The sequence below is a fragment of the Anopheles stephensi genome, chromosome X (genome assembly GCF_013141755.1).
Source record: "Anopheles stephensi strain Indian chromosome X, UCI_ANSTEP_V1.0, whole genome shotgun sequence".
NCBI lineage: Eukaryota > Metazoa > Arthropoda > Insecta > Diptera > Culicidae > Anopheles > Anopheles stephensi.
The window spans coordinates 18617181-18630402 of record NC_050201.1 but is presented as its reverse complement, the minus strand read 5'-3'; the positions used below and the strand labels follow the sequence as shown (position 1 = coordinate 18630402).

The 13222-nt window shown below is 41.2% G+C and overlaps 1 protein-coding gene across 1 annotated transcript in view; it reads left to right on the top strand.

The window, feature by feature from the left end:
* The first annotated feature begins 4697 nt into the window (after positions 1 to 4697).
* Positions 4698 to 13222, top strand: part of LOC118512446 (frizzled-3) — a 39465-nt gene continuing 30940 nt past the window's right edge. Inside the window, exon 1 of the mRNA XM_036056914.1 lies at positions 4698 to 5544. Within this exon, the coding sequence (XP_035912807.1) occupies positions 5311 to 5544 (234 nt within the window). The 5' untranslated portion in view covers positions 4698 to 5310. The remainder of the gene's footprint in view (positions 5545 to 13222) is intronic.

Sequence of the window (13222 nt, the reverse complement as noted above, 5' to 3'; positions counted from 1 at the left end):
CGAGAAAAGGAATCGCCCGAGATCATCCGCCTCCCACATGCTCTGCCAGCGAGACAGGAAAAGTTTCTGTGGTAGGCGAAGAAACTCTTGGGCCGAGATTGGACGGTTGTAAAATGCGCCTTGTTGGACGCCTGTTTTGGCCAGTGAGTCTGCCTACTCGTTGCCGGGAATTCCACAATGAGAAGGTACCCAAATTAGCGAAATCCTGAACGCCTTGTAAGACATTGAGCCAAGCAATTCTATGATTTTCATGGTAAGGAAATCCTGACTCTTAACAGCCTTCGGGGATCGTAGTGCTTCGATAGCGCTAAGGCTATCTGTGAAGATGAAGTACTGATCCGAAGGTCTCGCTGCTATCATCAATAGTGCGTACAAGATTGCGGCTAGTCCTGCGGTGTAGACACTACACGGCTACCGCAATTTGAAAAATGCTTCGGCGGACTCACTAAAAACGCCGAAGCCGGTGCCTTCCTTAGAGGATGATCCATCAGTATAATACTGGCTACTTTGGTCTAAATGGCCATACTTATCCCTGAAAATGCCCGGAACTACCATTGGGCGAAGATCATTCGGTATGGTCTTAATTTCCTCGTGCAACGAGGAATCTGTTATTAGAAGGGAACTGTAGGTCTCAGGAAGGGCAGCACGGTTTAATGCCTGTGGAGCGCTAGAATGCACTTGTAGGGCAACAAAATCTGCATAGATTTTCAAGATCTTGCTCTTAGAACCTGTCTCTAGAAGCGCTTTAAAATTTTCTTCGATCAAGGGATTTGATACTGAAGAACAGACAAGAAGGCGAAGCGACAGCATTTCAAAACGTAGTTTCTGCGGCATCACTCCGGTCATCACTTCTAGGGACATGTTGTGTGTTGATTTCATGCTCCCTAGTGCGAGTCTAAGACAACGATACTGTAGCCTCTCCAGTTTGAGGATATGCGTGTTGGATACCCAATGGAAGCATATGCTTCCATATTCCAACACGGATAGTACCGTTGTCTTATACAGTCGCAGGACGTCTGATGGATGTGCGCCCCACCAGAATCCTGTGACTGTCCTTAGAAAGTTGATTCTTTTACTGCATTTTTGCACCAGATGGGTGATGTGTGTACTCCAGTTTAGCCTTGAATTGAACCAAACACCAAGGTATCGAAAATTGTCGGTAGGTGATATCTTTTCACCGTACAAAAAGACATCAATTTTCGGGTCAAATAGTCTTTTCTCCCTGTTTTTCGGCGTGTCGCTGAAAGGAGAAAAGACTACCATCGCAGTTTTCTTTGCAGAGAACTTGATACCAAGGTTTTCAGACCACTCGGAAAGGTTGTCCAAAGTGGTTTGTAAAGCCAGTTGTATTTCGGCGGCGTCCCTGCTTGCAAAAGATATGACGCCGTCATCAGCCAATTGTCTAATGCTGCAGTTTGGTGCTAGACAAGAATCTATTTCGCTAACATAAAAGTTGTATAACAGGGGGCTCAAGCAGGACCCTTGGGCTAGTCCATGGAAGCTGGTCCGCTTTAGTTGCACATGACCATTGTTGAAATACATAGCTTTTTCCGACAAAAGGTTGAACAGCAAGTTGTTCAACTTTGGACCCAGCCCCACATTTTCTAATTTTTGACTCAGCTTGTATGGTGATACTGAGTCAAATGCCCCCTGTATATCTAGGAAAATAGACCCCATGTTCTGCTTGCGTGCACGAGCAAGCTCAATTTCTGTAACCAGAAGGGTTAAGCAGTCATTAGTACCCCTGGCTTTACGAAAACCAAACTGGGTATTCGAGAGAAGGTTGTTCGATTCCAACCATTCTTCTAACCGGAAAAGAATCATCCTTTCAAGGAGTTTCCTCAGACACGACAGTAACGATATTGGCCGATACGAATCGTGTCTTGATGGCGGTTTGCCAGGCTTCAAGATAGTGACAACTTTCACTTCTCTCCACTCTTGCGGAACGCTGTTGACCTCCAACATATTGTTGAAGATGCGTAACAGACGTTTCCTCTCTATGTCGGGCAGATTTTGAAGCAATTTGCTACTAATCTGATCCAGACCTGGGGAGGAATTTTTGCTTGATAGGAGAGCAAGTGATAGCTCTACCATTGTGAATGGATTTGCCTGGATTTGCGTACGTAGGATTGACTACATATATGGTAAAATTACAGGGTTTTTCAGTTGATAAGACATTAGCTTCCATTTTAATGACAGGCTTCTTAGATGAAATGGCAAAGAAAGCTAGTTGATATGGAAACGGCTTCAAATGACAGGGAAATCAAATACCTTTGTACCTGTTGTGCAGCAACAGCACACACGTCGTCATCGGCGCGTGACAAAAGCGTTAGGCGTCATTTTTTTCTCCCCACGTATCGTTCTGCCCTAATACCAACAACATCAATCCTCTTAAGATCGTAAACGAAGATCACGTCGTGCACGACGTGTTCGATATTCTTTCTTTTTTTTTCCTTTCGTTTGTTGCTATCGTGCAGTGGAACATGTTTTCTTCTTTAGTTCTTCCAGCTTCATTGAATTAAAAAAAATTACGATGCCTGATTGGAATCGCTTCGGCCGAGCAATCCAACAACAACAAGCCCCGATGGCACTCATCGCATACGGAAGGCAAAATTCACTCAATTAAAGCGAGATGAAGCGATGAAAAAGCAAGAGGTCAATATAGCAACTTCGTCAGTAGGGTATGAGAATATCATCTGAGGACATCACACTAAAAGGCATTTGATTTCCCTGTCATTTGAAGCCGTTTCCATATCAACTAGCTTTCTTTGCCATTCCATCTAAGAAGCCTGTCATAAAAATGGATGCTAATGCCTTATCAACTGAAAAACCCTGTAAGTGAAAACTTAAATTTTTCCTTATTTATGATAATTTCGTGACCATTTTCTGTAGCTAAAGTTAAAGTATTTTGATGAAAAACATAGTCGTAGTTTATTATTGTTCCAAATTTAGATTTTGTCTTATTACTCAAATTGTAATACGCATAATATAAAAAATGAACCATATTCTTGAAAAACTATGGACCAGTTTTTCCGTAAAAAATTACTGCATGTCCATTAGAATAGCACTTCTAATCAGAACTGTTGGAACCTGGTTGTCGGAATATCATATAGGAATGCAACTTGTTTTATCATGCTGTTCTTTAAAAAGGCCCTCAAATTGAAAAAAATCTTTAATGTTATTCATAAATGACGTGCTAAAGGTAAAAGGCTAAAAAAGGAAGTTATAAAATTTACAAAACGTTAAAAAATAAATTGATAGGAATCATACCTTTTTTAATAAGCTTGCAACTTGGTTGGTGTAAAATCAGAAGTCCGTCAAATTAACGGGTACCATAAACCTTGTGTTACTGAGTTGTAGGCCCTCAATTGGGTCCATTCTATAAAACATTCAAAGCTCTCAATGAACTCCGAACCGTTTCTACACCATAAAAATAATTTAAATACTATTAGCTGCATAATCACTTTGATTGTCCAGATGCAACACATTTTCGTCAAATGAGGTCGCCTCCAATTGAAACAGAAGCATTTAAACAGTAAATCCTCATTAAACAGGGTTCAACGTCCCATATGTTAAAATTTGAATAACATGAGAGCCATGAATTATTTGTTCAACGATCGTTTCGTTTCTTTCGTTTCGAAACTATTGATTGTCTTTGTTAAATAATGTTTGGATTTGTACGTCAAACTAACGTAAATTGTTTTTAGCGTATGTTATTTTAAGTAATTTAAATTAAAAGTTGTTTGTATTTTTATCAACTGAGGAATGGAATTCAAGAACTTTTATGATAAGAGTAAAACCATCATTATCTTTCATTTTCGTTCACTGATATCGCCGTTTAGGAGTTTTCTCTAATCTAAATTCTAAATCTCTAAAAGTATTTAAATGATGATTTTTTAAGTTTACGGCTGATTTATGTTCTGGCTGCCCCTTCTTTCTTATATCTTTTAAATCGGTCTTGAGGGTTTTCTGACTTTTTGTAGATTATATTTCTTAATTGTTTAAGAGAATATGTTGTAAACCTTCCTTCTATAGATGTTATTCCAACGTAAAATACAGAAAAGGTGATAAACATCACTATCTTAAAAATCGGAAGGATGTGAAATCGATGTTTAAAGCTTCATCATCATAGCAACTTTCAGAGTAGAGCACAATTATTGTAGTTGGAAGTATTATTCGATAGTTCGATAGATAGGCATATACGCCTGGGTGTCAAACTACTTTTTTAACTGTTGTTAATTATTTTCTAGTATCAAATGCAATCAATGCACTGCAATGCAGAGCACTGAAGGGAACGGTGCAAAGACTTCGAGCATACAGAAAAAACAGGAGCTTAAAGCGAGTTTTACCATAACTGAGCGTGTTATTTACTTGGGCTAAAGTCTGAATAGATGCCCCCTCCCCCCCACTCACGGACACTCATTTTTGCAACTGAGTTACCTCAAATTTAGGTAAAAGTTAAGCTAAAATGTAAGAAATCGTTTTAATAATTATTTATAATAATTAAAAATAATGAATAAATAATAAATAAATAAATACTTACACCAAAAAGTCTGAAAAATATATCATTTAGGGTAACTCAATTGCAAAAAGTGTCCGTGAGTGGGGGGGGGGCATCTATTCAGACTTTAGCCCTATAGGAAAACTATAAACTTTTTCTGCCGAACTGTAACGGAAATCAAAAAAGAGATTAAATTGCTTTTTGACCAAATTATACTGCCCAGCATCCCGCATGCGCCCGTAGTTCGTTTGCCGAACACGACCCGAACCGAGAGCCGAACGCGGGTCCGTTGCGTACGCATTGTTTGTTATACTTTGGTATATACACTGGTGTCGGGGACCGAAGACAAGTCAGTCCCAGAGATAGTCGAGCGCAATGCACGAGTAGCCCGGCGTGTCGTGCCGCACTTTGTGGAAGCCTTTTTTGATCGCGTTACTCCGCGTACTGCAGCGCATTCACTTCCCGGCTCAGTCGACCACGATACACGGCAACAACAGACAACAAGACATTGCAAAACATAGACCGTGCTGCTGGTCGTCCAGCGGTTGCATCGTGTGCAGGCGAGTGTATACGTCCCGTGATCCGTGGCTTGGGAGCGTGCTAGTAGTGCAAAATGCCGGAACCGATTGCAGAGTTACTGGTGTTCAACAACCTAGTGTCGATTAGAAAGCGTACGGCTTAGGGCAGATATTACGGTGCAAAAAAACACAACAGAAAAGTGTAGCATTCGCAAATAAACAGCCAGCTTGCGTGAAATTGTTTTGTTGTTGTTGTGGACGACTTTGTGTTTTGGTTTGAAAGTCTCCGCCATGCTTTCGGAAGTTACACTCGTTCTAGTGGCCGTGTCCTTCGCTGCTAGCGAAGGGTTACGCTGTGAGCGCATCATGGTTGGCGCCTGCCAGAATCTAGTGTACGATATGACAATTGCATCTGCGCCGGAAACAGCTCTACAGTACCTGTCGCACGGTACGGCATCGGCAAATGCAGGTGCCAACTCTACGACAACTGGCGCCGTCCGGACGTGGCTCGACGCGGAACGATTGGTAAGTGAAACTGTGGAATAGATCATACGAATTAGAGCGGCAAATGGCACACGACTCTGCAATCAATCGCATAAAATCAATCAACCAGAAACTTGTCATCCTGCACCAATCATCAACATTTATGTTTACAACGCAATTTCTTGCATACTGGCTTAATGTAGATAGAAATCGTTCATTGCTTTTAAGTAACAGAATATACCACCAATGGGAAAGAAGTTTAAGCTACGGAATCCTCACTTTTTTAAATGTCTTTAAATCTTAAGAAAACTGGTTAATGATCATCACGAAGACTAGTTTTAATAACTTCATCATTCAAGCTACACACTTTGGGGTGTTCTTTGTTTCCCTTCAGATTTTTCTGAGTATCGGCTTCTGGATCTAAAATAAATCCAAGATCGTATTATATATGCCTGAACGATTTTACTTCCAGGGTTTTTTGACGTTTATTATCTTAATATAATTTACCTGGTATAATTATAATGAGCTGTAAGGACAGTGAGAGCGATGTCCAGGTTATCATTGTTCATCATCGCTTTGTAAAATTTTGCCTTCAGTTTTTACAATTATACATCCCTATAAAGTACAAACTAGTCGTGAACGTCCTAGTGTACCATATCATGAACGAAAGGAACCTAAGGATAAGTTGATGTTTAAATATTGGGTTACGAAAAACCAAACACTGTGCAAAGCAAAGCACCACTACGGCATAACTTTGAGCGCCTTTGTGAAGTTGTTAAGAGAAGGCCTGAGATGATATGATCTTTTCTTCGGTCGTCTATTTGGCTCTACACATACTCAGGAAAATTTGGCCTTGCTTTTTTTTTTTTTTTTGATTTCTGTGTCTGTTTGTTTATACGTAACTTGATAGTCATTTCTGTTTATATGAAATCTTGTCTTGATGGGATTAGATACTAGTCCTGAGGTACGGTACGGTATGGGTATGATTTAATGAGCTAGATTTAATCATTGTAAACTAAGTCTTTGTTTTCTTTGTACAAATTCATTTCATGAAATTCGTTTTAGTTCTTCTTGTCCCATAAAGAGGAGGTTATCATATTGACTGATATGGTCAGGGTTGAATTTTTTTCTTGGAGACCTCAAACATGCTTACGAACAAACTATTTTGGTGTTCTGAAACGCCGTCAATTAACAGATCTGCATAACCCGCGCAGCCAGCGCGAATGAATGAGAACGCAAAATTTTTAATGTATTAGTTGGCATAAGCAATTTCTCGTTTTTGCCCTATCGTTTGGCTACCGTTTTTGATTATTCTTGATTGTTAATATTTCATCGATAAATGCGTTGCAGCTGGCAGCAAGAAAAGACCCGTTCCTGACGCACCAATTAAAACAGGCCACCGTTGGCAGACCTTTGCGAGCGCTAAGGTTCTGCTGAGGAGTTGACGGCTCAATCCTGGCTGGCGGAACGGGCCTCGGACCGCCACAATTCGCATTCTACTTAAATTATTCCTTAACTACCCACCGAACCGGTGTGGAGTTTCAACATTTTAATGCAAAAAATTTAGCATCGAACAGCCGCCATTAAAACACAGCCACCATTAAAACCATTTTTGCATCTCTCCCTAGCGGGGTCGGATATAGCGTAAGCATTGCTTACCTATCCGCTGAATGATTATTAGATTTTAAGTGCACCAGCATATGTGTGGGATTAAATTTTAATTGACGCTCCATTGTGCGTGCATATATAATGCTAATGTTACACGTTATACGACTTTGCGAAGTTGAAATAATATAAATCGTTTGTTTTTATCCTCGTCTCATCTGAACAGAATAATGTTCTTGCCCTCCACTTTAACATCTATACAACCTTAGCGTATAGTGGTCGTTTATGAGCTTGAATAAATCATGATTTTATGGAAACTTTAGATCTTTTAAAGTAGATCAAGCCATTTTAATGTCTCATCTTATTGTACATGTACTACTTCTTCTTGTTTGGCTCTTTACAACCTCCCGAGGTCTTGGCCTGCTTCTCCTGTGTTTTGTGACTAGGTTTAGCTTGTTGATGTAGTACGGCGAAGAGACGGTCCGGATGAGTTTTGATATCCGGTCCTGCAGTGTGAAAATCGACACCGGGCAACTGCTTAGTCCAACCGGACCGTCGCTCAATATACTTGTACTCTTAACATAAAAAACTGGTCTCGATTGCTCATTCACAGCTTTAGCTCAAAGCCTATTCATACATCAAACAGTGAGATTACTCACGTAACTTCCAGCCGAAGATATCTCATTGCTTCTCTCGGGCACGTCACGTGAAAATGTCACTTTTGCATATGTGATCTAAAGTCATTAGCCTTTTGCCACACACTCCGAGATGGATTATACCCACCTCTGCCAGTCGCATTCTTTCCCGCCACACCGGCGAACGCTACCTTTCTGTATCTGTCTTTTTTGACGTTATTATTGTACGGCAGCTTACGGATTCATTTGAGCTGCTTTGGTTTGTTTTTCCTTTTTTGTTGTCTACCTTTCCCCTAGCCAGTCCATGTGCTACCGTCATCAAGCGTTCGATTTGCTTTGGCCTGAACCCTTAATAGTGCGGCTTCTTTTATCCGCTCTACTCTTTCTTGCTCATGTTGGCAGCATATGAGCCGTTCGGCCGTGCCGGTCTGTTCGAAAAGCGGCAGAGATCAAACGAAATCATTAAAGTTCGTTAGAAGCCGTTGTGGCAAAGGTTTGGGGTGAGCACCTGCGATATGATTTTTGCCGTTTGCTACCCCTTTTGGCCTGACTTCCCTTCCACACCTGATGCTGGCCTGGTGTTGGCATGGTGTATGTATAAGTGTATACACACGCTTTGGACCCAAATATACGCCATCCATTGAATCCGGTCATGCTAAAATCTTTTCGTGTCGGGTGTTCCAATGATAAAGCGTTTCGCTTTCACTCTATCTCTCTCTCTCACACACACACACACACACACACACACACACTCTTCTCTTCCAATGAATTTGTTTTCGATCACTTAAATCGGATCAATACGCTTCTTCTGCGCATGTGTGTGTGTGTGTGGGAGGTGGATCGTCTATTTGACTCGTCTCAGTCTTTCATCTTCTCCACTGATGACAGTCGTTTTCGCTTGTCTGGTGGAACAGAGTTTGACCACTGATAGCAAATGTTAAAGCCGTTGTTTATTACCGCGCCTTTTATTGTGCTGTGAAATCATAAACCTAATTTTATGGTGGCATTTAAGCGTTCAAATGATGATATTAAATTCCATTTTACATACATTTCTCTACCTAGAACATTAATCTGATGGGATGGCCGGGAATCCTTGTGTGTGTACGAGACAATTGTTTACTTCAATGTTTCATTGCTGGTTTGTACGACAGCGACACACTGGACTCTGGGACGGCTGAGCTGAACCCATTCTACTATATAGAACGCCTTGTTTACACAGGCGATCCACCCGGTAGAATGATTCCAAAGAAAGAAAGAAACATCACGCATTTGGCGGTGGCTGCAGCAATCGCCCAATAAGTCCCATAAAACAGAGCCGCTTACGATGAAACTGTGAAATTTCACAAGTTCTTCTTTGGCGAGCCACGCTAAACGGCATATGCCGGTTATTTGCTTTCTTTGCCCGACACGTTTGTTGGGCACGCTAACAGAACGGACCAACCCGTTAGCACATCGAGTCGGCAAACATCCTGCTTCTTCAACAACGGTGGGCAATGTCTGTCCGCCCGCCCATATATCCTGCTGGTAATGATGCTTTGATCTTCGCTTACCACCGCCAGTGACGAGTTCCAAGAGTAGAGAAAATTAGCACTTGCAGGCATTATCCTGTTTCGCTGGTGTCTGAATGATTATTTCCGCATAAATTGCATCCTCTTACCTTAGTATGTACTCAGCAGCTGTTCTAGACTTCAAACTATTCTGGACTCCTTACTTAGGGCCTGTTGTTAGGAAATTCGATAAGTTAAAATATTTTACTTCCTTATCTACCAAAATCTATGTTAGCTACAGTGATCAACAGAAGAAAAGAGTATAAAATTCGGGTTTACAAATTCTGCTTGCGATAATTATTCTACTTCATTGGCTATAAAGCTAAGGGGGTCTTGAACTGTCATTTCTAGCTTCCTTGACTTGATTTTACCCGTATCAGGATAGTTAGAACACGGCAGTCCGGGTTTTCACACGGCAGGACCGGGATTCAAATCCCATCCAGACCCCCTCCCCGTACGCAGAGCTGAATACTTTGCTACGGGTAAAATAAAGTCACAGAAAGCCAAAAATGGAAGGCCGAGACCTTTCAAAGTTGTAGTGCCAATGAAGAAGAATAAGAAGACTTATTGTTACCAAGTAGTTGGGTAGTCAGTCCTCACTACGGGAGGACAGTCCCCGCATGGGATTTGAATCTCGATCCTGCCTTTCGAAGAACGGCACCTTGGAATAGTTTACGGGATATGATAGTTAAAATAGTTATAACTATTCCAAAATCGTGTGAAACATCTGTAGTTTTGATTTTGTCAATAATTAACCAAATCATTATTGTAGCATAAAAAGTCAGAAGCTCTTAAAAAATAGTAGCATAAATATAAAATAATACTTCAAAAATGAAAAGGTAACCTGTGCAGTTTATTGATTATTGTTTTATTGTAGAATAGATGCTAGAAAGACTATAGATATGTGTTTAGATTTTTGATTAGTTTTGAATTTGAATAATACTGTTATTAGGTTGTTCTCATATTTTAACTATATTTGTATCAAAATAACAATACACAAATACAATACAAAATACAATACAAATGATATCCACGTTTTTGTAAGAACTCAATTAAATAAAAAAAAACAAACTAAGTTGATTCGTTAACATATCATGTTTACGTGCTCCATTTTTACAAAATCGAGTGGTTTTATTCTATTGTCCATCAGTGTAGAACATTAGAAAGAGACGCAACACTTATCTTGGATTTGGCAATACAACCTCTGGAAGCCTTCTAATCTTACTCAGAGAACTACTAGTAGCTGGGTAACTGAACCCGGATAGGATTTCTGGGAGAAGGTGGGAAAGGTGGCTATTTCCTAGCGTACGTGTCAGCGCCTGATGTCATCAAATATCGCGCTAGAGCTATCAACAGATCGTGTCAACAAGACGCATTAATGTTAATGATTTGACTAAAAGTCTTTGCGAACAATTAAAAACAAACTACATCAACGATAACTAAAGTGTTTGTGGACAAAAATTGTGAGCAAAATTTTTGTATAAACTGCATCAGAAATCAAGTTTCTTCCATACTATCAGTCCCTTTCTATGTCATCCCTTCCATAGCGACTTTCGCCCTCCCCAAACTCGCTCACCCCTCACTCTATCTATCCCAGAAGGCTTGCTATCTTATCATCGCGTCTGGACGATCCCTCGTACCTCCGTTGTGCCCCACGCGATCACATTGATGCTCGGTCCACCGATTAATTTCTTTTTCAAATTTATCTTTACATTTTCGCACGCCAAATCTTCAGTCCTCCAGCCTTTTATCTGCCTTTTTCTGCTTCTTGGCTTGAAGCACTTCACTCGATGTATGCCGGCGCAACCACGGTACGGCCGCAATCCGTACATACATCAAAAGGTGTAAACTACCGGCGTCGGCATGAAAACGATACCGACAAAAGCCCCCCTGCTCTTACAGGGTTGGGTGCCCTGGGAGTGTAAGGATGGGAGGGAGGGGGGGGGGGGGTGGGTGGTGGTTTGCACAATGATGGCAATAGATTTTTCCCGGTGCACGTAACACATACTCGTGTCGTTTGGTCATTACGGATTGATGGCAAATTTTTGTTTATGTATTTAAACACCACGACAGCTTTCCGATTAACTGTACTAGGCACACAGTATCGCTATTTCTGTTAGGTTGGTTGTGATTATTTGTTGTATTGTCTCTATTTGAATAAAATATGTTTAACAAATTGAGTCAAAAATCACATTTTCTATTACTTTTTATTATATTGTAATAGATCGCTTTTTATGTGAATTTTAGAAAAATTACTTTTTTTTTTTTTAATTACTTCTAGACAAAAGCACCACATAAATGCAATTAGTGTGGGTGTATATAGTAATTAAATTTTTCATCCTGGCTTAACAACAACAATACACTGCTGAACTGAGTCAAGATCCTGAGCACTACCGACCTGTCGTGCTAGTGATCGTCACGCGAACGATCGTACCATACTTGCGCTTGCGTCGGAGAGTATTAGTTCCTAATTTTGTCGTTACCTGATCTTTTATTCTTTCTTTATGTAAATGGGCGAATGAGGTCTCAAAGTCCCAAAGCCTCATAAATAAACTCCTCATAAAAACAAATTCCTCCTTTAAGCTACAAAGAATTTGTGCTATTACGATCAAAATCGTATCCGTTTGGCAGAAGCTATCACATAGTTTTACAACAACTAACAAACTGTAAGTAAGTAGTAAGCCATAAAAGAACTCGATCCATCGGCTCAGTGTCAATTCGAAGCTCACTTATTAAAAAAAAACTAACTAAGATTCAGTTACCATCGCCGTGGTTTGATACACACACACATTCACACCCGGCATGCCCCTAAGAGAGCTATGGTTTAAAATCAGCGCGGTAAGTTCATTGAAGAGAACAACAGTAAAATTATTTCTAGCGCAACCGATATCTACTCCGTCGTGGTTTTTTGCAGGAATACGACCCCTCAAAAGGGTTCGTCCCGTTCGGGTTCTGGATAGGGGGTTCCAGGGGTTTGAACCCTTTTCCGTTTTGGGGGAAAGGCTACAAATGAACAGTTTTGTAGCTAACGCGAGTCGAAGTGCAAAAATCGGCAATCTTGCATGTGCCTGCTAAACTTTAAACAAAAAGAAGTATAACAAAAAACGGGACGTTTACAGACGAAGACTCTCCGTGATCCGTGACGCCAGCTAGAACAAAACAGAGAAGCAGCAGATTACGTTTGAACACACACACACTTATATATTCGCACATACTTGGCCGGCTCACCTTTTTCCTAACCCCCCCCCCCCCACCTTTTTTTGCCGGTGCTCTATTATCTGCAGTACTCAAAACCCAGTCGTGCTTGGAATCAGGCGGAAAGTTCATCAAGCTAAAGTGGGAAAGAAAAATCCGCCGCAGCAAACCGAGAAGACGGGCAAAAAAACGCGTCTTTGCATGACTTCCTCCCATCGTTGCTGCGTAGCGAATCGAGCGGGAGGCTAAAGGATTGGAAAGGAACAGGGCAGCAGGGAGACGACCGCTTGAGCGGCAAAGAATGAATAACAGTACACGGGAAAAGAAGTGGAAGAGAGAGAGAGTATATGAAATCGAGATACGTGTGTGAGAGAGAAAGAGAGAAAGAGACCGAGAGAGTGAGAAGGAAGCAGGCAGCGATCATAAAAGGTGCCACAGTGTCGGTTCGTTCTTTGATCTTTTAATGCTCTCCGACCAGAGTGCCCTGTTGCTTCTTCTTCTCTACCCGTTTATCCCTCTCTCCCCCCCTCCCCCCCTTCTAACTCCCTCGGATTAACTATCTTTCCGATTCCCATTGGATTCCGACTCTTTCCTCCTTCCCCGATCATAAATTGCTTACCTTTTACCGCCCGGGATCCACTAACCGTTCCCGACGTTCGTCCGTCGTGTCGCGTCGTGCGACAGACAGCCACACAAACCCCTGGCAACCTATCCTTCCACTTTCCGGCCGTATCACCG